We start from the raw sequence: 23,800 nt of genomic DNA, 5'->3' as shown, positions 1-23,800 counted from the left end.
TCCCTCCCTCCCTCCCTCCCTTCTTCCCTTCCTCCCTTCCTTCCTTCCTTCTTTCCTTCCTTTTTCTGGTTGTGGGGATTGAACTCAGGCCTGAGTGCTGTCCTTGAGCTTTTTCACTCAAGGCTAGTGCTCTACCACTGTCAGACACAGTGCTGCTTCCATTTTCTGGTGGTTAATTGGAGATAAGAGTCTCATGGACTTCCCGTCCAAGCTGGCTTTGAACTCCAATTCTCAGATCTCAGCCTCCTGAATAGCTAGGATTATAGGAGTGAACCACTGGTGCCTCGCTCTGTTTTGGGGCTAGAGTCTCTTGAACTTGTTGCCAGACTGGCCCAGTAGCTGGAATTATAGGCATGAGCCACCATGCCTGGCTTGTGTACATCTTTTTAGTGCCACTGAATAGTGCAATTGACCCTGATCCATGTAGGGTTTGTGGAGTTTTTCCCATCTTTCTTTACTTTTAAATATTTGTTTTATTAGTATCTTTGTATAGGAATGTTCAACTTGTGGTTATTTCTTTAGCAACTTAACATTCAGGTGCCCTTGTGGAGAGATGGACATAACTTTCAAGTGCAGGCATATCTGTGTCTAATTTGACATAGCGAACAGTATCTCTGAGAGACTCCCAGTGCGGGCCAGGGTCCACAGTTCAGTGACCATATCAACAGACTATGAGGACCCTCTTTCTTTTGGAATCAGTTTTGGTAAGTCATTTTTTTTCTAAGAATTTGTCCATTTTGTCTAAAGTTTCATATAATTTCCTTTACATTGTCAGAAATGAACTCTGACCTTGATGCTTCCAATAATTGGGTGGGATATTCTAATAGCACCCATCTTTTTCGTGATCCATGGGGTTCTATCTTTTCTTTCTTTCTTTTTTTTTTAGCGGGGATGGAACTCAGGCCTTGGTGCTGTCCCTGAGCTCTTTTGCTCAAGGTTAGCACTCTCTCTACCACTTTGAACCACAGCACCACTTCTGGTTTTCTGGTGGTTAATTGGCAATGAGAGTCTCCTGGACTTTCTTGCCCAGTCTGCCTTTGAACTGCAATCCTTAGATCTCAGCCTCCTGAGTAGCTAGGACTATAAGTGTGAGCCACCAGCACCTGGCTTCTCTTGTTCATAGAAGTGCCAGAAATGGGTCAGTTTTAGTTTCCCTATTTTGTTTATGTGCTTTATGTTTGTTTTTTGTTTTATTAATTTCTACTCCTAACATAATCTCTTACCTTCTACTCTGATTTTATTCATTTCTGGGTGATTTTGTTTTGTTTGGCTTTTTTTTCTTGCTTGTTTTAACTTTTTGAGATTCAGTTGGTTCCTGTTTTTTCTCTTCTAACATATGCTTTTAAAGCTGTCCATGCTCATCCAAGTTCCTTAGCTAAATCCCCCACAGTATTGATAGTTAATAACTAGTTTTTACCCAATACCAAACACTTCTTGGTTTACCAGTAGGACTTTTCTTTGACAATAACATATTTATGATAAGCATGCTTCAGGGGCTGGGAAGGTGGCTCAGTGGTAGAGCACTTGCCCTGCATGCATGAGGCCCTGGGTTCGATTCCTCAGCACCACATAAGCAGGAAAAAAAAAGCTGGAAGTAGCATTGTGGCTCAAGTGGTAGAGCACTAGCCTTGAGCTGAATAGCTGAGGGACAGCGCTCAGGCCCAGAGTTCAGGCCCCACAACCGGATCCCCCCCAAAAAAGCATGCTTCAGCCGGGTGCCAGTGGCTCACACCTGAGGATCACAGTTCAAAGCCAGCTTGAGTGGGAAAGTCTGTGAGACTCTTATCTCCAATAAACAACTAGAAAACTGGAAGTGGTGCTGTGGCTCAAGTGGCAGAACGCTTGCCTTGAGCTGAAGAGCTGAGGGACAGCGCTCAGGCCCAGAGTTCAGGCCCCACGACCGGACCACCCCCCCCAAAAAAAAAAAAAAGCTCAGTGGTAACATTTGGTGATTTTTCTAAGAATTGTTTTTAGCTTGATTTCTTTGTTGTTAGATAACATTGTTCCGTTGAGTTTTTTTAAGTTTGTAGAGATTGTATGGCCCTGGATGTGGCCCACCTTTGTAAATTCCCATGTGTGTCCAAATGAGATATGTTCTTTTCAGTTTGGACTGTAGCGTTCTGAAGTCTGGAATGAGTTCGTTGTCATGAATAATGCTTTAGCTATGACCCTAGATGGCATTAGTGTGCCGGGTAGCAGGGAGGGGCGAGCACAGATGCCCTTCCAGGAGCCACAGGGGAAACCACGGGGTGAATTTATGGAGGAACCCAGTGACGTTCAGGAAGAGCCGGAGCAGCCCTGGTGGCGGCTCTGATGACCACTCCAGCTGCTGCCCGGTGAATTTACCATCCTGAACCACAGTCTCTGCCAGTGGAGAATGACGTGTGCTGGCCACTACCTTCAGTGGAGGGCTGGAGGGGAGAGTGGTACCTCAGTGTCAGCTCACTTCAGGAGCCAGGGAGCCACGCCGGGCAGGTGCTCAGAGATGCTAGGCTCAGTACTCCTAGGAAAGCTCTGAAGGTGTTGGGGGCAAGGAGAGGCCACTGGGCCCGCCCAGCCTCCATCATAGCTATAGCTACGTGACCTTCCGCTTGGGCCTGTAGCCCAGCTGTTCTGTTTAAACCCCATCGAGCTGCCTCACCTGGGTGGGCAGTGGTCTTAGAGTGTTGGCAAGTGTTTATTTTCCTCAGGGTCCAGGGTCCTGATACAGGCAGAGGGAGTCTCTGGGTGGAAGAGCCCAGGTCCCCCAGCCCCACAACACTGGACCTTAACTCCTGCAGCTTCCTCTCAGGGATGGGAGAGGGGAGAACGTTAAGGCTTCTGTGGTTATTACCTGAAGAGAAGCTTTGAGCACATACCCATAATTCCAGCACCTCGGGAAGTGGAGGTAGGAAGATCATAGTGAAGCCATCTGAAAAACTGCTAAAGCTAAAAGGCTGGAGGTGAGGCCAGGTGGTAGAGCACCTGCCTGACAAGTGCAAAGCCCTGAGTTTACACAGCAGTACCACCGATAAATAACTAAATTCAATAAATTGAAGGAAAGGCAGGCAGGCTTTCTTTCAGGTACAGATGATAGCACCCAGGAGGCTAAGGCAGAAGGTGGCCAGTTTGAAATCGTTGGGCTGTGTAGTGAGACTCTGTCTCAAAGATCACCCCCAAAATCAAAGGGTAAGGAATTAGTTACCTTCCAGTCACATTTGCTGAGAGTTTTAAAAGCAAAATCAAAGCATGAGGGTGATGAACACCTTGTGCCAACCACTCCCTCCTGCGCACAGCACAGCTCCCCCAACCTTAAAGCCACGGCCTCCACCCCCCCTCCCCACTGCCACAGCTGCAGCTCTCAACAGCTGTTTGAAAATGAGGTGTGGTGTGCATTTTTCTACACCCAGTAACAGAGGCAAGGGGTCACTGTACCCCACAGCGGGCGAGGGCTGCAGAAGTGTGCACCGCCTGCCATCCATAGGCCTGGGCTAAGCTGCCCAGGGTGGTCCTTTGCAGGGGCCAACCCTGTGTGTGTGCACCTTGAGTGTGCAAAAGTACAGGATAGCAGGGGACTTGAGGAAGGTGCGTGAGTTTGCAAACGTGGGACAGCAGGGGATCCAAGGAGAGGCCTGTCTTCAGGGGCTGTGCTGGTGTCACCATGGACACGGCTGCTGCTCCGTGGCCATCCCTGTCCTCAGGCTCCCATGTGCCAGGGCCCTGGGCACAGTCACATGCTGCCACCACCTTGAGCAAGAGCCTTTCCTGGGCTGTGGCCAGTGCCCAGCAAGGTGCCTCAGCTCTGACCTACTGGCCACTGGGATCAGGCAGATGAGAGCTGTCCCAGAGACGGTCATTGGAGAGAAGGGGTCCAGCCAGCCTCTAAGCAAGGGGAGCAGCCCCAGGGGACCCTGGCCTGGGGTGGGCTGGGACTCTGGGAGAGGCAGATCTCATCATTTTCTCCTGCAATCTCCAACCCCCCTCGCCAGGATTTGGGGAGCACTTGAGGGTGAGAGCATTCTTTGGGACTGTGTTGTCTTCTTGGAGTGGAGAGTGGGCCGGTCCTGGGGCTCCAGCCCCCCCTGCCGGGCACCTGCTGCCTGTTCTCTGGGCCGGGCCAGGCTCTGCAGCAGGCAGAGCAGCCTCGCAGCCTGGCTCTGCGGCTGGCCAGCCTCCCTCCCGTGCCTGGGCCCCCCCCAAGCTGCAGGTGCGCAGACAGCCTTCTGGAAGGAAGGGCAGATCCAGCGCCAGCCCCGGGTGAGGCACAGCCCAGCTGCTTGCTGGCCTCCCTTCCTCTGGACGGGCTGGAGGAAAAGCTGCCTCGCATAGGCTGTGTGGAGAGGATGGAGCAGAGGCGCAGGAGGCCGGGGCTGCGGCGCCATCCCTCCAGCCTGTCAGCGCTCCCAGCGGCCATGGCTTAGGAAGCGCAGAGCGCTGCTGCTTGTAAGCACGCGTTTGAAATGCCTTTCCTTCCAGGCTCTGTGTGCATTGGTTGGTGTGTGTGTGTGTGTGTGTGTGTGTGCGTGTGCGTGCGTGCGTGCGTGTATGGGAACACAGGTGTATGTGCTTATGTTTGTGTGTCTGTGTTGTGATCTGAATGCATATGTGATGGTCCTGTGTGGTTGTGAGTACATGTGTTTCTGTGTGTGTGTGTGTGTGTGTGTGTGTCTGCTGTGGCCTGAGAGTGTCACTGCAGCTTCAGGAAGGGGACAGCTGGCTGTGACAGTGCAGGCTTGTGGGTACATGCCACCTTGTGAAGTGGCTGACCATTTGGTTCCGGGCGTCCTCCCAGGGGAGCTTAGCTGGCATGCAGGTGGGCTGGGAGGACAGCTCTGAGAGGCAGAGTGACCAGCATGGGCAAGCATTTGGTGGGCTTGATGCCAAGGCATGGCATAGGTAAGGTTTGTGCCATGGACTCCTGGAGGGCAGGCACTGCCCCTGAGCCACAGGACATGGACAGCAGTCCTGATTTTCTCCAGATCTGTCGTAATGGATGGCACCTCGGTGGAATCTGAGTTGAAGCTTGCCTGGTGGCGCTGTGGTGTCCTGGTGGGATTGGGGTCAAGGTGTGCCCCGTGGCACTGAGGCCATAGGACCAGCTACACCCCGTGTGCTGTTGCAGGGATAAATGCCCAGGCCCGGAGGCTGCAACGGATCCGCGCCAAGGGAACCCCAGCTCTGCTTGCAGAAGCAGTGCCAAGCTCCCCTCCACCCGGGCTGCGCCGCACAGTCAGCGAGACCAGCCTGAGCGCCGCCACCAGCCTACCGGACGCTGCCCCAGTCCCTGAGGAGTCTGGGCCCGACGCCATGCGCTTCTCCCTGTACCAGTGCCCTCACCTGCTTCTCCTGCAGGGCTACAGCCAGCAGCATGTAAGTTACTCCTCAGCTACCCCCAGGTGTCCCGGGGTGCCTTGTCCTGCCTCCACTGTTTGCTGGGGGTAGCTCTGGGAGGCTGGCCGCCCATGCCTGGGGGCCCTGGGGTGTGTAGCCTAACCCCTGGAGGGTCCCAGGGACAACAGGCCCAGCTGCAGAGGTGGCCGCTGCCCTTCCCCTCCTTGCCGCTCTGATGGGTTGATGGCGCTGTGTGTTTCAGGACAGCTTGGTGTATGTGCTCAGCCGGGAGCGGCACACTGTGGGCCAGCGCACACCCTCCAGCAAGCCCAGCATCAGCCTGTCGGCCCCTGACATCCTGCCCCTGCATTGCACCATCCGCCGCCATCAACCCGCTGACGGAGGCCAGGCCAGGGCCAGGCTGGTCCTGGAGCCCATTGTGGGTGCCCCCATCTCCATCAACTTTTCGGAGGTGGGGCGGGGCCCCGTGGTGCTGCGCCATGGTGACCTGCTCTCCTTGGGCCTCTACTACTTGCTGCTGTTCAAGGACCCTGAGCAGGCCCAGCCCCTGCCCCCTGGGGCCCTGGCCCGCCTTGGGGCTGTGCCTCAGAGCTGTAGGATGTGCGGGGCAGCACTGAAGGGGCGGGGGGCCCCCTCCGCACAGGCTGGCCTTCCACGGCGACGGCAGCTGGTCCTGGAGTTTGAGCCTGACCTGGAAGACCTGCTGCTACAGAGAATCATGACACTGATCGAGCCGGGGGGTGACGACCACAAACTGACACCCGCCTTCCTCCTCTGCCTCTGTATCCAGCACTCAGCCACCCACTTCACGCCAGGCGCATTCGGACAGCTCCTGCTCAAGATAGCCAGGCAGATCCGAGACACCGTGTGGGTGCGTGCATGGTGCTGGCTGGGGGGTGAGGGCCGGGCTCTGCTTGTCTTGGAAGGAAGGCCTGTCATCTCCCCAATGCACCCCTTTGCTGGTGCCAGGCTGGATACAAGCCACCTTGAGCCTCAACACTGCCCCACCTCCAAGGCCCAGTTTCAGGCACCAGCAGGGCCAGCATAGGGAGTGAGGGGAAGGGAGGGAGGGAGGGAGGCAGGGAGGGAGGAAGGCATCGAGGCATGCATGCATATTGGCTGCAGGGCAGTTTGTCTTCTGACACTGCCCTCCAAGCTGAATGGTGGCCTGTAAGCTGGAGAAAAGCATTGTGGGGCAGGGAACAACATCTGTGGTCTCTCGCCCCAGACCTGGCCCCTCTGCTACCACACGTTCACATATACAACATGCACACACATACACAAATGCATGCATACATGCATATGTACACACAAGCATGCGCACATACACATGCACACACATATGCATACGTGCATGCACACACATAACTCCAGGTCCCATGATGGGCTGGACTTGGAAGTGCTGGCACAGGCTGCCTGCGATATGGGGGTAGTTCCCATGGTCTCAGGTTCTCTACCAGCTCCTGCCCCGTGGTGATAGCTCACAAGGACCCAAAAGATGGCTCTTTATCTCCTCTCCCTTTTTTTTTTTTTTAATTTTAGCAGTACTGGGATTTGAATTTAGGGCTTCCTGCTCATTAAGCAAGTACTCTACTATTTGAGACACACTCCTAGTCAAGAAAGTTTCTTTATTTTTTTTGGGGGGGGGTCCGGTCGTGGGGCCTGAACTCTGGGCCTGGGCGCTGTCCCTCAGCTCTTCAGCTCAAGGCTAGCGCGCTACCACTTGAGCCACAGCGCCACTTCCGGCTTTTTTCTTTTTGCTTATGTGGTGCTGAGGAATCAAACCCAGGGCCTCAGGCATGCAAGGCAAGCGCTCTACCACTGAGCCACCTTCCCAGCCTCAAGAAAGATTTCTTAAGAGTGGCAACATAAATCTGGGCATAGTAGCTCATGTCTGTAATCCCAGCTATTCAGGAGACAGAGAACAGCAGGATCACTGTCATAGCCAGCCCTAGGCAAAAAGTAAGACCCAAGCAAGCTGAGTGTGATGATGCACATTTGTGTCCAGCTCCCCAAGGGGCTGAGGCAGGAGAATCATGAGTTCCAGGATCACCTGAGCCAATGCCAGAGTCACCATTCAAAAACAAAACAAAACAAAGCACCGCTGTTAATGCGCTCTGGGGGAGTGGGCCATTTCTTCTGCAGGAAGCGTGTGGGTGAACAGAAGATGGCTAAGTCAACAGAACGTGTTCTTTCCAGCCAAGCCTAGAATAAACAGAATGGGGTGTCTGGGACCGTGTACCCTGGTTTTTGTGGAGTGGGATCATGTGTGTTTTTATGTATCCTTGTATTACTGTTTCCTCACTTTTTTTCCTTTTAGGAGAAAACCAAAGAACTGGCAGAGAAGCAGGCACAACTGTAAGTATGGACTGGTCATTGTACTTGCCTTGCCCCTGGCATTCAGCTCGCAGAGGCCCCTGCTCTCCCAGGGCTGAGTCCCGTGGGGCCTCCTGGGGCCTGGTGTTGGATCTGGGTTTCACTCACTGCCCTCCCCCAGAGCAGCCTGCCTTTCCTTCCCACTGGGGTATTGTGGCAACTTGCCCAGCGCATCCTACCCCTGAGAGGCCTTGCGTCCTCCCCCAGCCCCCATCCCTGACAGTCCCCTTCCCTTTAGTGCAGCAGCCTCCCTAGGAGGGAGGTGGTAGCATTGCCTTCCCCAGCACCAGCTGCCATGGGAAGCCAGCTCGTACCTGGGCAGAGTTGGAGGCACTCGGCGGTTGCCCCGGTGCACTGTGTAGATGGGCAGTAGAGGCTCTCCCCTGGATCTGCTGCCTTTTTTCCCAGTGTAGTTGGCCTAAACCCATGCCAAAGAAAGCAGTGCGAGACATGGCTCCCTGCACGCCTTAGTGAAGCCACCCACCTGAGAGCCACATACACACCAGAGGGGTCACGTCAGGCAGCACGTGGGGGAACAGGACCTGTGGCACTGGGGGCTTTATGTGCTGGTGACATCTTCCTTAAGTCAGGTCACTGTGCAGAGCCAGCTCCAGTCCTGTTCATGCCTCTTCTGTCAGAGCACATGGGCTGGGTGTGGTGGTGCATGCCCCAGCTATTCAAGAGGTGTAGGGTATTGCAGTTTTGAAATCCAAGGCTGGCCCCAGCAAAAGCGTGAGACTCTCTGCAAATCACACTAAGGCAAAAGGCTGGGGACGTGGCGTCTGACATGACACACCTCCCTAGCATGGGCAAGGGCCTGAGGTCAAACCCCAGTACTGCCCTTGCTCCAAGAAAGCAGAGCACACTGGCCACGTGTGCACCCCAGGGTCCTGAAAACTTCCCAGGTAGGAGCAAAGCACAGAGACAGAGGCCTCGTGTTGGGTTAGCAGGGCTGACCCAGGCCACTGCCTGAACCAGGTCGAGTTGAGAGCTGAGTTCAGGATTCCTCCTGCACAGATGTCTGCTCCAAGCTCCTTTGCATGATGCACCTCACAGGAGCCCAGTTTGGGAGGTCTGGGAGACCTCTGCCCTTTGTCCAGGAGACCATGCCCCTCCCCCCACCCTTTGCCCTGGAGACCACACCCCTCCCCACCCTCCGCAGGGAAACCACGCCTCCCACTTGGCAGAAGGGCAGCCAACGCACAGGTTCTACTGTGGTGGTGGCAGCACTGTGGCCTGTGGGGGTGCAGTGGTGAGGGTCTGGTGGACGAGGCAGGGAACCCCCACCTGCTCTGCTCCCAGGCTGAGGGGCATAGAGATGCAGGAACTCCCCAGCTCCCCTGTGCATACAGAGCCTTTCTCACAGGGCCTGTCTGTTGGGGTAGCCTGGGGCCCCTGGCACCTCCAGGCCGAGGTGAGGTTGGACATGGACCCAGCTTCCTGCTGACAGGAAGAGCCCTTAGCTCTTCCCTTAGCAGCTGCTGCTGCTGGAGGGAAATTTCCAGAACTTTCCATGTTTCAGTGTGAAAACAGTCCTGTTATCACCTCTGATGTGCACTTGTTGCTTTTTTTTTTCTTTCTCTTTTCCTTTTAAAAATAATGAATCCCTTCCAAACTACAGAACAGTCAGCAGTGGCGATGCAGCCACCCCTGGGCTTGGTGACACTCACATCCCGCCCAGTTTGCTTCAGATCGCTGTTGCATTTCTTTCTTAATTGCCCGTGGTCTCAGCTTCACAGAAGGCCTGGTCCACGTCAGTAGCTGTCTCTCCCTGCGCCTGTCGGCGGGGTGTGTTGTTGGGCTTCTTGGAACACACCTGCCTTTTCCTGGCCATGGCCTGGTCCATTGGTGGCTTAATGAACAGCAAGCTACGATTTGTTGTGGTCCCGTCAGGAACCACAGAAACAGTTTAAAAGGAGGCTTTCAGAGGATTCATCTATGGTTCACTGGCGGTGGTGAAGCAGAGCATCATGGGAAGGATGTGGAGGAGCAGGAGCTGGTGACCCTGTGCTCAGGGCTTCTTTCTTCCTCTAGTGTCCAGTCTTGGGGCCTACCATGCCACTCAACTCCTTTGAGTCCACTTGAGTGTCTGTGTTAATCTGGCTTATTGGTCCCTTTTGTTTCAGATTTCCAAATTGCCTTCTTCCTGTGGCCCACACTGGCTTTGACCCTCCATGGTCAGATCTCAGCCCCCTGAGAAGCTAGGATTATAGGTGTGGGCCACCAGCAACCATCTTTGCTCATTCATTTTGTAGTGTTGGTCCACAGACAGCTTTCTTCAGCCCCAGAAAAGACAGGAGACAGCCAGTCCCCCTTGGCTTGTCTGGCCGCCTCCTTCCCACCACCCCTCTCTCCTAGGGGCCTGGGAGGAGCCAGCAGCTGCTCTGTGCCTCCATCTTTGTCCCTCCCCTAGACTCCTGGCAGTGCTGCCAGACTGCTTGGCCTTCAGGGACCTCTTCACCACTTTGGGATCCCCTGTGTTGGGCTCGTGCTGTCCCGGCTGCCTGTTACCCCACAGTCTGGCCCTGCTCTGCTCTGCAGCTGAGAGCCCCTGTGGTCTCCTGTCTCCAGGATTTGTGAGGAGACAAGAGCACCAGCCCTGCTCACAGCTTGGTGTGAATTTTCTCTCCCTCTCTTGGGGTGATCTGACGCTGTGGTGCTTGGCCTCTCCAGGCTGGCAGAGTGGCTCTACCTCTTGTACTGTGCATCAAGTTCCCTGCGCACCTGGGTACAGGCTGGCCACCACAGGCAGCTGCAGGCCAGCCCGCCACTGTGCACACTGGGAGCTGTGTCTGCACTCCCTGCTCAGAGGGAACCTGCCTGATAGTGCCGGCGCTGCCCGCCTGCCCCGTGCACAGGATGGCCAGGCTGTGCGGTGCGGCCTTCACCACTGCATTCCTCGCTCGGGCCTGTGTGTCGTGTTTCCCCTCAGGCCTGGGTGGGATGAGATGGATCTTCGATGCCCTGCTCAGAGGGGCCTCTGTGGCATATGCCCAGGTGGCAAGTGGGGTAAACTTGCTGTTGACGCTGGGTCTGATATGGGAACTCCAGCTGGTGGGGCCTGGTATTTGTTTTCTGGTACAGGCCTGCACATTGCTTTGAGTTGTGGGGGAAATTGAGAAAGGTAATGAATGTTGGGCGCAAGATAGAATTTGGCTTTGAAAACCAAATGAATTGAAGATCCAGGAGTATTACATTTTTGCCAGCCTGGGCAAACATTTAGACCCCATGTCATCAGCAAGCAGGCATTTATCGGGGGGGGGGGGAGTGCATTTATAATTCCAGTCACATTAAAAATGTAAATAGAATCGTGATCCAAGGCCAGCCTCTGGCGAGATCATGAGACCCTATCCATGAAATAAGTGGGTGCCTGTGTGGAGAACCTGTGAGGGGCAGGCTTGGTGTGGTGCAGGGTGAACAAGAAGGGCTTGGCCCGCAGCAGAAGCAGGCAGTGATGGGCTGCAGCTAGTTCCTGCCCTGCCCAGGAGCAGGACAGAGAGAGGTCAGTGTTGTTTGGGGACAAAAGTGAGATTACGTCAGAGGGAACTAGCGGAACCTCAGGCCCCAGGGGAGAGCCAGGGACCGCGGGAGAGAAACAAAACTCCGCCTCTTCTGACCCCCTCAAACCAGCTTCCTGCAGGGTCCCAGGACTTTTCCTGTGGGTGTGGCCTGTTTCCCCAGGACTCCCATCACACTGGGTGGTTGACACTGCCCAGGGCTGGTGGGAGAGATGGCCAGAAGATGGGGTGACTGTTGAGTGACAGGCAGCTGCCATTGGCTTTACCCTCAACTTTACCACTGTTCCCAGAAAAGGCAGGCGCCACCCCCCCCCTCCGCCCAGATGGCAGGCTTCCAAAGCCCCACCCTGGGCCAGGGAGGGTATGAGCTTCCCCAGGGCCTTGCTCAGTGCCAGCTAGTCCTGTTTTAATTAACCAGAGTAACAGCGCCCCCCAGTGGACAGAGCGTGTCTGTGGTGGGACCTTGACTGGCTGGCTCAGCTCTCCTGCCTGCAGATCTCAGACCATGGTTGTCTCTGAGTCTCCTAAGAACTTTGTTTCATTTCTGCCTTTCAAGCTTGGCAATGTCGAACGCACCCTGCTTTCACATGATATTTAGTGCACACTGTGCCTCTTCTCTGGGATTGCCTCATTTAACTTAATCCACTGAGGCTCTAAGCTCTTGTTCTGGAAGCTAGGATCTTCCCTGGCCTATGAGTGGAGGGAGGGTGTGTGTGTGTGTGTGTGTGTGTGTGTGTGTGTGTGTGTGTGTGTGTGCAGTGTCTCGCTTTGCAGCCCTGTGTGGCTTGCTGACAGCAATGTGCTGTGTGAGAACAACTGTGTCCGTGTGGACAGAGCTGGGTCCTGAGTCTCACACCTTCTGGGCTGCTACTCTTATCACTGAGACATGCCTCCAGCCCAGCTTTTTTTGTCAGTTGTGGGGCTTGAACTCTGACTGTCCCTCAGTTCTTCAGCTCAAGGCGAGCACTCTACCACTTGAGCCACAGCCACTTCCAGTTTTCTGGTGGTTTCTTGGAGATAAAAGTCTCACCTACTTTCCTGCCCAGGCTGGCTTTGAACTGTGAGGAGTCTAACCTGCTTTTCTGCCTGGGCTGGCTTTGAACCGTGATTCTCAGATCTCAGCCTCCTGCATAGCTAGGATTACAGGCGTGAGCCACCAGCTCCTGGCTTCCAGCCCAGCTTTTTGCTATTTATTTTTGAGATAGGAGCATGATTAGGCTTCCTGTTGTAATAGATGACAGGTATGTATCATTGCACCCAGCTGTGGGTCGAGAAAGGGCCTCTCAGATGTCTACTGGGGCTGGCCTCAAACCACAAACCTCCCAATGAGTATCTGCCTCCTAAGGAGCTAGGATTGCAGGCATGAGCTACCAGCACCAGGCTCCTGGATGTGTGCGTGCCTCTGTGTGTGTGTGTGTGTGTGTGTGTGTGTGTGTATGCATATATGTGTGTGTGTTTCGAGATTTGAACAGGCAGGCGCTTCTACCACTTGAGTGATGCCCCCAGCCCTAACTCTTAGTCTTTCTGTCTTGGTAGCCAGGAACCCATCTCCTGGGCCAGCTGCACCATGGCTGACCTGGTTCCAGACCTGCAGCACATTCTTTTCTGGATGTCTAACTCAGTGGAGCTCCTGTACTTCATCCAGCAGAAGTGCCCGCTGTACATGCAGAGCATGGAGGATAAACTGGATGTCACAGGTACAGCTGTGCGGAGGCCCCGGTGGGAACCAGGCCCGGCACCCACCAGCGCAGGAATCGCCCTGAGGCTGGCACCGGGAAGCCATGAGCACAGCCTGTGGCTGGGAATAGCTGGGTAGAGGCCCCGCGCGCTGCGTTGGGAGACACTGGGTCACACGTCAGGACCCGCTCCAGCTGTGCACAGCTTCACCCCTTCCCTCCCTTCCCCTTCCCCCGTTGCCCTTCCCGCCTTTCCTTCTTTCTTTGCTCTTCCTACATAGCCCAGGCTGTTCATGTGTTCTTGGTTCTCCATCCTCAGCCTCCTGAGCGCGGCTGAGATTACAGGCTGCACCCGCCATGCCTGGCTGCCTTTCATAGGCAGAGTTGCCATGTGTTGCTGGGGTGCCACTTTCTCAGCCGGCACCTCCAGTCCTGGTGTGGCACTGGCTAGTGGAGCTGAGCCCAGGACCCAGGGTAGGGACAAGTATGGCAGCCACTGCACTCAGGACATCGTGTCCGTGAGAGGGTGGAGGCATGTGGAGGCTTGATGGGTCCCTGCCATCCGTCCAGTGACGCTGCCCACTGGAAGCGCTGCTCGGCCGTTCCCTCCTCCCAGCCCTGCACTTCCTTGGTGATGATCCGGTGCCTGCAGTGCCGTGGCCAGACTAATCCTCCAAGACCTTGGGACACTGCCGTTTGTCTCGCATGGCCTTGGGGGCTGTCTCCCTTGTATGGAGTGTTGGGGTCTGCCTTGCAAGCCCCACCCACTCCTGTCCCCTTTGCCACCCTGTCCTCTGGAAAACCACGTAGCCTGTCATTTGTGTTCCCATGCTAGGTGGCCATGTGGAGGATTGGGGTTTCCTGGTGGTTGAGTGTGACACGCCCAGCCCCCCCCCCCGTGTGTGGGTTCCTCTGCTGTGTCCCGGTAGAGGCCCCTTGTGGGGCTGGGCAGGGTCAGGGGCTGCAGATGATGCGGGGTCTGATGGGAAATGTGTTCAGGCCATGTGACGCGTGGCTGGGCTGGGTGGGAGCTGCTCCCTGCCCCTGCCGCCATTGCTGGGAGGGCTCGGAACCAGCCCAGATGGGGCAGACTGGCATTGCCAGGCCCTCAGTCAGGATCGCTAGGTCCCTTGCTGCTGCCTGAGATCTCTGCCCTCCCCCACAGGCTCCAAGGAGTCACTGTTCTCGTGTGCGCTGACGGCCAGCGAGGAGGCCATGGCGGTGCTGGAGGAAGTGGTGCTCTACGCCTTCCAGCAGAGCGTCTACTACCTGTCCAAGGTGGGCACCAGCAGAGGCCAATCGAGCTGGACCCCTGGGTGCACCCCTTCTCCCACCCTTCCCACAAGGCCCCATGACTGAGCCACAGCCTGGTCGCAGAAGATGCACCGCTGTCCCCTGAGCCACCGCTCCAGCCGAGCTGGCGCTTATCGCCGGTCTAGCCAGTGCCAGTGTGTCAGGGACCCGATAACACACAGGTGTGGGCCTCCCCAGTCAGAGCCCGGGTCACTGCACTGTCTCTGCCTCCAAGTGACCCCCCATGGCCAGCTAGGCTGAGACCTGCCTGGTTTTGGTCCCTAGCAGTCCTGGGAGGCATCACCCATGGGTGGCCGTGTGCCCAGATGGCCCCGGTGGGGCTGGGCCAGGAACTTGAGGTCGAGGCCTAGCTTGACTCCCACAGCCCTCTAAAGTACTTCTTGGGGTTCTCTCTTACCCCCAGTGCCTGTATGTCTGCCTCCCGGCCCTCCTGGAGTGCCCCCCATTCCAGACGGAGCGCCGGGAGAGCTGGCGCCCGACACCTGCGCTCCCCGAAGAGCTGCGCCGCGTCGTGTCTGTGTACCAGGCCGCGCTGGACCTCCTGCGGCAGCTGCAGGTGCACCCCGAGGTGGCCTCCCAGATGCTCGCCTACCTCTTCTTCTTCTCGGGCACGCTGCTCTTCAACCAACTCCTGGACAAGGGTGAGTGCCGGGGACCTGTGGGGATGCTGAGTGCCACTCCCCGGGCAGGCCGGGGCCGGGGGTGGCACATGTGCCCCAGGCAGGTCCCACAGGAGCTTCAGAGAAGGCGAGGGGGTGAGCCATGCCCTTTTCAGAACTGCCCAGTGCCCATGTGAGCCAAAAGCAACCAGGTGAAGCCACAGAGGTGCCCCGCTTCAACTCCAGCTGTCAGGGTGCCCCATCACCTGTGGTGGGCGGGGGGGGGGCTGAGCACAGGTTCCTTCTAGCCAACAGGGCCTCTGGGGCAGAGGGCGGAGCAGGGAGGAGTCGCACCCCATCCCCATCAGACCTGCGCAGTAGCCCGTCACCTTGGAGACTGAGGCAGACTTGCGTCTGTCCTTGGGCAGACAAGCATGCTGTCCTGTGCTGGTGGACGGGACATATACCCTCGTCTCCATCTCCCAGGCCCTTCCCTGAGTTGCTTCCACTGGCCCCGGGGGGTCCAGGCCTCTGCCCGCCTGCAACAGCTTCTGGAATGGACGAGGAGCGAGGGCCTCGGGGCGGCCGGGGAGCGCTTCTTCCGGAAGCTTTCCTGCACCCTCCACCTGCTGGCCACGCCCAGCGCCCAGCTCATCCAGGTTAGGAGGGCACCACATGGTGGGCAGCCAGCAGGCAAGCGGAGGGCTGGGGCCATGCGCATTGCTGTGGGATCTGCACCTGACAGAACCGAGCAGGGCAAGAGGATGCAGTCTGGATCCTCAAACCCGGATCCAAAGTCCTAACTAGGATTATAGGCTTGAACGCCCATGTCCACTGCTAGGTTGCTTCCTATGGTGTGAGGTGGGGATCCCGTTTGCTGCGGATTCCCAGTCGTCCTCTGCCAGAGGCCCGGTGACATGATGCCTGCTGTGGTGCAGGCCCTCAGGGTGCCATCCACTGCCCCATGAGGCAGCTGGGGTGAAGGGCCGCCCTCTGAGCCCCCTGCCGGCCCACCTGGTTCCCTAGTGCTCCCTGTGGGTGCTGGGCTTTGGAGCCAGGGCCTCCGGAAGCCGGCTGTAGTAGACACCAGGATGCCTCTGACCTGAGCTCCCCATGCGCAGATGAGCTGGGTCACCCTCCGGGCTGCCTTTCCAGCCCTGAGCCCTGCACAGCTGCACCGGCTGCTGACTCAGTACCAGCTGGCCTCGGCCATGGGTCCCATGAGTGCCTGGGAGCCAGGAGCGCAAGACAGCCCCGACGCCTTCCAATCAGGTGAGACTGTGGCAGGGCCGGAGTGACAGGGCCGAGGAAGGCCGGGATCTTCATCATCCAGGCCCAGATAGTGTGGGGCAGCCTGGCCTGTGAGCAGCCAGGGGCTCCCAGGCCCAGGGCCAAACCCAGCCCTGAGCCCCAGGCTCAGCCCAAAGGTCCCTCTGCCTCTTGTGGAAGCTCTGGTTGGGGCTCAGCTGGCACAGGCCCAGAGCCTCACGGGGGTCAGTTCCAGTGCTGAGCATGTGTGTGGGCTGCGTGGCTTCACGTGGTGCACATGCATGCATTTTCACGTGTCTTTCTTCACCTCATGTGTAGACACAGAGATTCACTGTGGATGCAGTTGGAGCTTTTGCTCTTTTCCCCGTCAGGCCTGGTGGCCTCAGTGCCCCTGGGACCCTGTGCCCTTAACACGTGGTAGTTGAAACCTGATGCCTGTGGGGGGGGGGCGTCACGTTGTAGTGGGCTGGGCCCACGTGCTTGCGGGTATCTGTGCCCCCAGTGACGGTGGGCCGGTCACAGTGGCCTTGTCCCATGCAGAGGATGTGCTGGAATCCTACGAGCACCCCCCGCCCATCGTCCTGCCCAGCGAGGGCTTCCAGGTGGACTTGGAGTCCGACTGCGTGGACGACGGCATCTACCAGCACCTGCTCTACGTCCGTCACTTCCTGTGGGGCCTGCGGGGCCCGGGCAGCCCTGGTGCCACGCCCACCCACCCGGGGGCCCTTGAGGTATGGAGGCAGGATGAGCCGGGTACAGCCCTCCTTTGGTGATGAGGGCGGCAGCGGGCAGAGGTCTAGAAGCAGCGAGGCTGCTCCTTAGGGCCTGATCTTATCTGTCCATCTGTCCCCCCTAGGGCAGTGCATACCGCACCACTCTCGAGGGGCCGCTGGAGGGCCGGGGCTGCCCTGTGGCATCCAGGGACGCCAGCAGAGGAGCCCTCGAAGCTGCCCCAGGGCGTGTTCCTGCTGCTGGGCCTCTGGGGGTACAGGGCCCCCCAGTAAGGCAGTCTGGCCACAGGGGCTCCCAAGCCGGCCCTCCACAGCCCGACTCTTCGTGCCTGCTCACACCCCCCAGCACCCCACTAGGCCTGGAGCCTGGAGGCCCCAGCTGGCCAGAGCCCGGTGGTCACTCTGGAAAAATAGCTCCTGAAGGACAGAGAAATGGCCCTCGTGGCCCTCCAGCCGCAGTTCTAGAAGGTGAGGTCAGGCCTTGCTCATGTCCAGTCGGCAGGCCTCTGGTGTGGGTCTTACCCATGGCCACTGGGTTTCCAGAACCAACCCCAGGGCTTAGGCCCCAGAGGGTCTTACCCATGGCCACTGGGTTTCCAGAACCAACCCCAGGGCTTAGGCCCCAGAGGGTGTGGCCAGGTGGGAAGGTGCACGAGGCCCCGCCCCTGGGTGGGTATGGTCCATGGGCTGCCACTTCCAAGCACTGGCCAGGAGATATGTAGGAACCAGAGAATTGCCTCTGCACAGGGGGAGGGAGGTGGAGGCACGCCTGGCTGGGAGCATGTGCTCGTGTGCTGCATGTGCCTGAACGTGGCTGAGCCAGGCTGGGCAGGGCACCAGGGCCAAGCAGTCACCCCTGGGAGCCCAGCCTCAGGACTGAGCTTGGAGGAGCCTGCAAGTCCATCATCTGCAGAGGGGCCCAAGGCCAGCCACCTTCTCAGGTGCTGCAGACCCAGGGTCACCTGGGCGGCGTGAGTGCTGGCTTGGAGGAGAGTAGGGCTGAGGACGGGGCTGGGCATGGGTGCTACCCTCCAGAGGATGGACACAGTGGCCATCTGGGTGTGCAGGGAGTCAAGGGAGGAGGAGGCTGTGCTGGGGTGTTTGCACAACACCCTGGCCTTGGGAGACCTGCGCAGGACCAGAAGTGCCCTTCCAGACACCTGGGGAGGGGTGCCCCACTGGTGGACGTGACCCCTTCCTCTGGTATCTCATTCTGCACACGGGTTCCCTGGGCTCCTCAGATCTCCATCCTCTGGGGATGCTGACCCCTGGGCCTCATTCCGTTCCCCTCCTTACCCCACCCAGGAGATGCAGCTGAGGCAGCAGATGAGCCAACCGTGCCCTCCAGCCGCAGTTCCAGCACTGATGACTTTTGCTACGTGTTCATGGTGGAGCTGGAGCGAGGCCCAGTGGGGCTGGGCATGGGCCTGATTGACGGGATGGTGAGGCCGGCTTCCCCAATCCCTCCTGCTCCCAGACAAGCCAGGGTCAGGGCTGGGGAGCCCCAGGGCAGCGGAGGCCTGGGGCAGCTGTCCAGGCTCTGGGCCCTCCCTGTCACCTGCTGGGAAAGGGTGCCAGCCACCCAAGCCCTGAAGCCTCTGCTTCTCTCCAGCACACACCCCTGGGCGCCCCCGGACTCTACATTCAGACTCTGCTTCCGGGAAGCCCCGCGGCATCTGATGGGCGGCTGTCGCTGGGTGACCGCATCCTGGAGGTGAACGGCAGCAGCCTGATGGGGGTTGGCTACATGAGGTAGGATCAGCAATGGGGTCTGCAGGAGGGGCGCTGGGCTCACCAGCCCCCCAGGTCCTCTGTGCATGGGGCCTGCATGGGGCTAGGGGCAGGGGGGGGGATGGGGATCTGCATGGTGGTGGCCTCAGCTCCCCAGCCTCACCTCCTCCTCCATCCTAGAGCTGTGGATCTCATCCGGCATGGTGGCAAGAAGATGCGGTTTCTGGTTGCCAAGTCTGACACAGAAACTGCCAAGAAGATCCGCTTCCGCACACCCCCCACCTAGGGAGCTGCGTACCCGCTCGCGCCCATCCTCAGGCGCTCTACCCGCCTGGCACCTGCCACCACCCGCAGCAAGCCCTGTGGCTGGTCTTTGAGTTGTGTGCGTCCTCGAGGACACACCTGTTGATAGTGTATATCCTAGTGTATATTTTATTTATGACAGATGACACTAAGTTGTGATGTTTCTTACAGAGCTTTATGTTTAAAGACTTTCATGAGAGTTTAGATTGAATAAACTATGTTTGATATTGTAGCAGTGGCTGCGTGACTGTGACCCAGGACCACAGCTAGGATAAAGGGCAGGGCATGTCCCCAGAGAGGGTCTAGAAACCTTTGTCCCTAAGATCAGACCAGCTCAGTACCCTTAGTTCCTCCTGGGCTCTGGCTTCTCCCAGCTGGCCTCCACTCACCACAGCCCAGGTTCAACCCAGTTGAAAGCCCAGGCTTTCAACCCGTACCCTTCTAGCTGGCCACAATCCCTTCACCTCACCAGCCAGTGAAACGCGGTGGCAGGTGATGGCTGACGTGACCACCAATGGGTGGTCAAGCTCTGGGCCAGGTGAGGGGATCCCAGCACAGGCCGCCCAGCCCAGCCCCTATTGCAGTGTCCTGGGGGAACCCCAGTGGTAGGGCCTCGCCGCTCTATGCTGCCCCCTGCTGACCAGGAAGGGGAGGTGCAGCAGCCAGACATGGCCCTGCAAGCTACTAAAAATGCTGGATAGATGAGAAGTGGCTGAGCCAGGTACCAGTGGCTCACACCTGTAACTCTAGTTCTAATCCAGCCCAGGCAGAAAAAAAAAAATCAGTGAAATTCCAGCTACAGTTAGCTAGCAAAAAGCTAATCTGGAGGCATAGCTCAAGTGGTAGAATGCCAGCTGAGAATGAACAAGCGGGGGGGATGCATGGCTGGACCCAGAGGAAGATCCTTAGAGCCAGTGCCCACATCCAGGGAGGGTGCTGCTCCTATGGGTACCCAGTTGCCAAGTCCTCTCCTCCCCTGCTGCTGCCAGTGTCAGTACCAAGCCTCTCAAAGCAACAACACCTCTTCTTGCTCAACTCTGAAGGCATGGCCTGTGGGCCTACTACTGCTTTAAGTGCTTGCTCTAGGGCATCCCAGTCCATGATCCCACCAGTCCCACGGATAGACTAGGAGAGGGGTGCTGAGGCCTGGACAATGGGGTGGGGCCCTGGCCTGCCAAGAGCTGGTGGGCAGCGCCATCTGGTGGCCATATCTGGCTCTAGCCGGGACTTTGGGGCCTGAGGCTTCTGGAACACACAACTCAGGACCTGCTCTATGCCCCAGTGCAGAGTCCACACCAACTACACAGGGCCCTGGGGCCGGTGCTGGGCCCAGGCAGCAGCCTCCACACCCCTTGGGTTACCTGGGAGTGTCTTATCTTGATGGGTGCTGGGACTCAGCCAGAGCCAGTCCTGCACTGGAGGCCAGGCTGGAAGGCCGCAGGTTCCAGGGCTGTGGTTGGGCTCCTGGGACCCGGCCATCTCCCGAGATGCAGAAGGGGAGACCTATGATGTGCTTGGATTTTAAAGGTTTATTTTAGTATGTGTCTAAAACAAGAGACAGGAAGAGGAAACGAGTCACACAGCTTGAGTCCAGCCCAAAGAAAACCCAAAGGTGGCCAAGCCACTCCAAGGCCCAGCTCGGCCCAGCCGTGCAGGCAGGAGTGGAGAAAAGGCTCTGGAGGCTTCCTGCCTCTCCCAGCAGCCTCTGCTCCCCTCACATAACTGACCACTTCGGCCCAGATTTGGCCCTAAGACCTGGTTGGAGACCAGGCTCTTAATCAGCAGCCTGTATCCCTGGCACCATGCCTTCACCCAGGCTGGCCGGCCTCCTTCTCCACCAGCCGGCTGACAGTACGTAGGGCCAGGGGCAGGGCCGTGTTGGTGTCACGGTGGTAGCGGGGGTGGCACACGTCTGCACTTGGCGTGAACACAAATTGGGCCACACTGGGCATCTTCAGCAGGGTCAGGAGCTCGGTGGCCCGTGTGCGGATGGCCTCTGTGCCCTCCTCCTGGTGCGCAAAGCCGGGGACTGGGTTCTGGGTCAGCGTCCTCATCTTGGACAAGAACAAAGACACCCTAGGGGCCGGGGTAGGGGGTGTGTGTGTCTCAATTAATTAGCTGGAACCCCTAGTGGAGGCCCAGCCTCCCTCCCCTCCCCCCCACTCCCCCCTCGCCACAAGGCAGCCAGCTCAGAGTACTCGGCCAGCATGGTACTTGGCAGGGCGTCCCATGGCATCCCTACGTGGGTACCTGGGGATCAGGTCTTGGCTCCGGGAAGCCAGCTTGGTCAGTGTGGTCATGAGCCCAGTGATGACCTGCGGGGGACACCTGGGCAGGTCAGCTGAGGGGCGGGACTGGGTGACCTCGAACAGCAGGGCCTCCAGGGCTTCAAAGAACTTGTTGATCTGCTCCACTGTGCACCGCCGGTCGCAGGCCACTGACAGGTACTCGCCCACGGCCCACACCTAGGCTCCGGATGGAGGAGGCTGAGCCCAGGCCAGGCCTCCAGGGGAGGAGGCAGGTGAGCCCACCGCGCCCTGGCTTACCACGCAGGTGAGCACGCTCCCATGGCTGCGGATGCTGCTCACGCTTCCCCCGACACCCAGCAGCTCCCTGGCCAGCTCCACCACCAGCGCCGGCTTCTGCTGGCACAGCACCAGGAGCTGGCCGCTCAGCACCCTGCTGGGAGAGCGGGCGCTGCGGGCCGGCCTGTTGTGCACAGAGCCCAGGCCCACAACTGGAGAGGATCGGGGAGCCCCTCCATGCAGCTGCTCCCCCACTCTTGGATCGGCAGCTGAGGATCGTCCTGTCCCCAGAACCTCACACCAGGGCACGTCGACCCTGGCTCATGTACCTTGAGGCCTTAGAACGCACCCAGAAGGCATGGGGTCCTGGAAAGGGGACTTGAACCAGCCCTGAAGGTGGAGTTAGTGCAGAAAGAGGAGAACGTTCTGGAAGGGGGAGGGGTTCAGGCTGGCCTGGGGTAGACCGGCAGGTGAGGCGCACCTGTGCACGCGGGCCTCGAACCCCGCCACCTGATAGAGCGAGTCGCTTCTTTCCAGGATCAGCAGCGCTAGCTGGTTGGTCAGGGCGCCATCGGCGAACTGGGGGTGAGGAGAGAGAGGGGCTCCATCCACCTCACCATCCTCCACGCTTAGGGAGGGGGTGGCCAGGCCCAGGGAGGTCTTGTCCCCTGCCTTGGGCCAGGGCAGGACACGTGGAAGGGCTGTCTGAGCCCCCACTCCGTTTGCGCCCCCTGTGGACGCAGCACCGCAAGGCCATGGCAAAGGAGTTTTCCCAGACTGCCCTGCGCCCGTGCCCAGCAGCCAGACATCAGGTAGGGGCCAGCAGGTAGCACCCCTGCCTGCAGAAATGGGGGTGAGGGGGGTTCTTGAGACTGGCGGTGGGCTCACCTGGGTCACGGCGGCGAAGAACGCGTGGAGCAGGGTGGGCACCGCCTGGGCGCACTGGACCACGCGGGCACAGCTGCTCATGGGCTGCAGCAGCTGGTGGAGTGGTGTCAGCCTGGGACATGGCCGGGCCACTGAGTGCCTGCCCACAGGCCCATGCGGGCAGCAGGACAGCAGCTCCTGAGTGCCATCCCACCACATTTACGCCAAGCCCAATTCCTGCCACTGTCCTGGGCTTGGGGAGACCACTGCGACCTAGTTAGTTGGGCCTGGGATCCCCTCTCCCGCCCTCCCTTCCCCTCTGGAGGTGCTAGTCCTCAGTCTCGGGAAAGCAGAGCTGCACTGGTGGCAAGGGCTGGGGGCCGAGGGGCCGGTGAGCAGCCAGGTCCTGTGCCCAGCTCTGAGCCTAGGACAGCAGGGTCAGCACAGGGCCACCAGCCTGCCCTGCCCCGCCCCGCCCCGCCCCACCGCACCCGAGCATCTGACCTCTCCACAGAGCCGCTGGCCTTGGTGCGTAGCAGGTGCTGAAAGAGTCCTTGGAACTGGGGGCTCCTGAAGGCTTCTAGGCAGCTGGGGGTCCTGAGGGAGGTGTCCCACAGTGGCCTGTCCGATGGGGTGGCTGAGTTCCTGGGTGGATGGAGGCCCAAGGACTCATTGGGATGTGGCTCCTGGCCCAGACCAACTGTGGTCAAAGTAACCCTTGACCCAGCTGGGCGCCAGTGGCTCACGCCCATCATCCTAACTACTCAGGAAGCTGAGATCTGAGGATCACAGTTCAAAGCCAGCCCAGGCAGGAAAATCTATGAGACTCTTATCTCCAATAAACCACCAGAAAACTGGAAGTGGTGGTGTCATGGCTCAAGTGGTAGAGCGCTCGCCTTGAGCTGAAGAGCTGAGGGACAGCGCCCAGGCCCAGAGTTCAAGCCTCAGGACCACCAACAACAAAAAGTAACCCCAGACTCCACAGCAATGCCACGGTGCTTCATGGCCTCTCCAGGTTCTCCTCCCCAGGTGCAGAGGAGCGGGGAGGGGGGTGTCCTGGTCACCTGAGCTGCAGGTCCAGCGCGGCGGTAAGGCAGGGCAGGTCCAACAGGGCGTGCAGCATCTCCACAGCCAGGCTGGCGTCCACCAGGCCCGGGAGCAGCACCACGAACTCCGATGTGAGGGGTGCGCTGTGCCACGCCAGGAGCTGCGGGACACACAGAGGCTCTGGCCGCAGCCACGAGGCCAGCCACCCCCAGGCAGGGGCATGGAATCTGCCCCCCCCTCCACCAGTCCTGCAAGGCAGGGGTGACACACCCGCTCCTGTTCTGCTTCTGCTTGCTCGCTCTTTTCATTTTTGTTTAACTTGAACTCAGGGCTTCATTGCTTGGTAGGCGGGCCTCAACCACTCAAGCCACAGGCTCATTGTTTTTGACCCTGGACTGCCTCACACCGTGATCCTTCTACCTGTCCCGCCTGAGCAGCTGAGGTACTGAGCATGGTGCCAGCTAATTGGATGAGAGGAAGGGGTCTCTTTGGCCTAGACTTTTTTTTTTTTTT

The 23,800-nt window shown here is 58.4% G+C and overlaps 2 protein-coding genes across 4 annotated transcripts in view; one reads left to right on the top strand and one right to left on the bottom strand.

The window, feature by feature from the left end:
* Radil (Ras association and DIL domains) overlaps window positions 1-18,982 on the top strand; it is a 38,194-nt gene extending 19,212 nt beyond the window's left edge. Inside the window, exons 2-14 of one of the 2 annotated variants that reach the window (XM_013023464.1) lie at window positions 5,102-5,349; window positions 5,573-6,202; window positions 7,652-7,689; window positions 12,762-12,922; window positions 14,067-14,179; window positions 14,619-14,856; window positions 15,301-15,473; window positions 15,936-16,086; window positions 16,624-16,814; window positions 16,940-17,282; window positions 18,120-18,256; window positions 18,427-18,566; window positions 18,726-18,982. In XM_013023464.1, the coding sequence (XP_012878918.1) occupies window positions 5,102-5,349; window positions 5,573-6,202; window positions 7,652-7,689; window positions 12,762-12,922; window positions 14,067-14,179; window positions 14,619-14,856; window positions 15,301-15,473; window positions 15,936-16,086; window positions 16,624-16,814; window positions 16,940-17,282; window positions 18,120-18,256; window positions 18,427-18,566; window positions 18,726-18,831 (2,669 nt within the window). In that variant the 3' untranslated portion in view covers window positions 18,832-18,982. Of the gene's footprint in view, window positions 1-5,101; window positions 5,350-5,572; window positions 6,203-7,651; window positions 7,690-12,761; window positions 12,923-14,066; window positions 14,180-14,618; window positions 14,857-15,300; window positions 15,474-15,935; window positions 16,087-16,623; window positions 16,853-16,939; window positions 17,283-18,119; window positions 18,257-18,426; window positions 18,567-18,725 lie in introns of both variants that reach the window. The other variant, XM_013023463.1, reaches the window with a different exon arrangement.
* Window positions 18,983-20,362: 1,380 nt separating this feature from the next.
* The window catches only part of Ap5z1 (adaptor-related protein complex 5, zeta 1 subunit), a 10,636-nt gene continuing 7,198 nt past the window's right edge, over window positions 20,363-23,800 (bottom strand). For both annotated transcript variants that reach the window (XM_013023536.1, XM_013023537.1), the window contains exons 11-17: window positions 23,305-23,447; window positions 22,745-22,885; window positions 22,262-22,373; window positions 21,855-21,952; window positions 21,395-21,527; window positions 21,099-21,313; window positions 20,363-20,924 (exon numbers count right to left, since the gene is read on the bottom strand). In XM_013023536.1, the coding sequence (XP_012878990.1) occupies window positions 20,657-20,924; window positions 21,099-21,313; window positions 21,395-21,527; window positions 21,855-21,952; window positions 22,262-22,373; window positions 22,745-22,885; window positions 23,305-23,447 (1,110 nt within the window). In that variant the 3' untranslated portion in view covers window positions 20,363-20,656. The remainder of the gene's footprint in view (window positions 20,925-21,098; window positions 21,314-21,394; window positions 21,528-21,854; window positions 21,953-22,261; window positions 22,374-22,744; window positions 22,886-23,304; window positions 23,448-23,800) is intronic.

This window comes from Dipodomys ordii, unplaced genomic scaffold (genome assembly GCF_000151885.1).
Source record: "Dipodomys ordii isolate 6190 unplaced genomic scaffold, Dord_2.0 Scaffold68, whole genome shotgun sequence".
Taxonomy (NCBI): Eukaryota; Metazoa; Chordata; class Mammalia; order Rodentia; family Heteromyidae; genus Dipodomys; species Dipodomys ordii.
The sequence above is the reverse complement of the archived record's forward strand: the minus strand, read 5'-3'. Positions and strand labels throughout refer to the sequence as shown.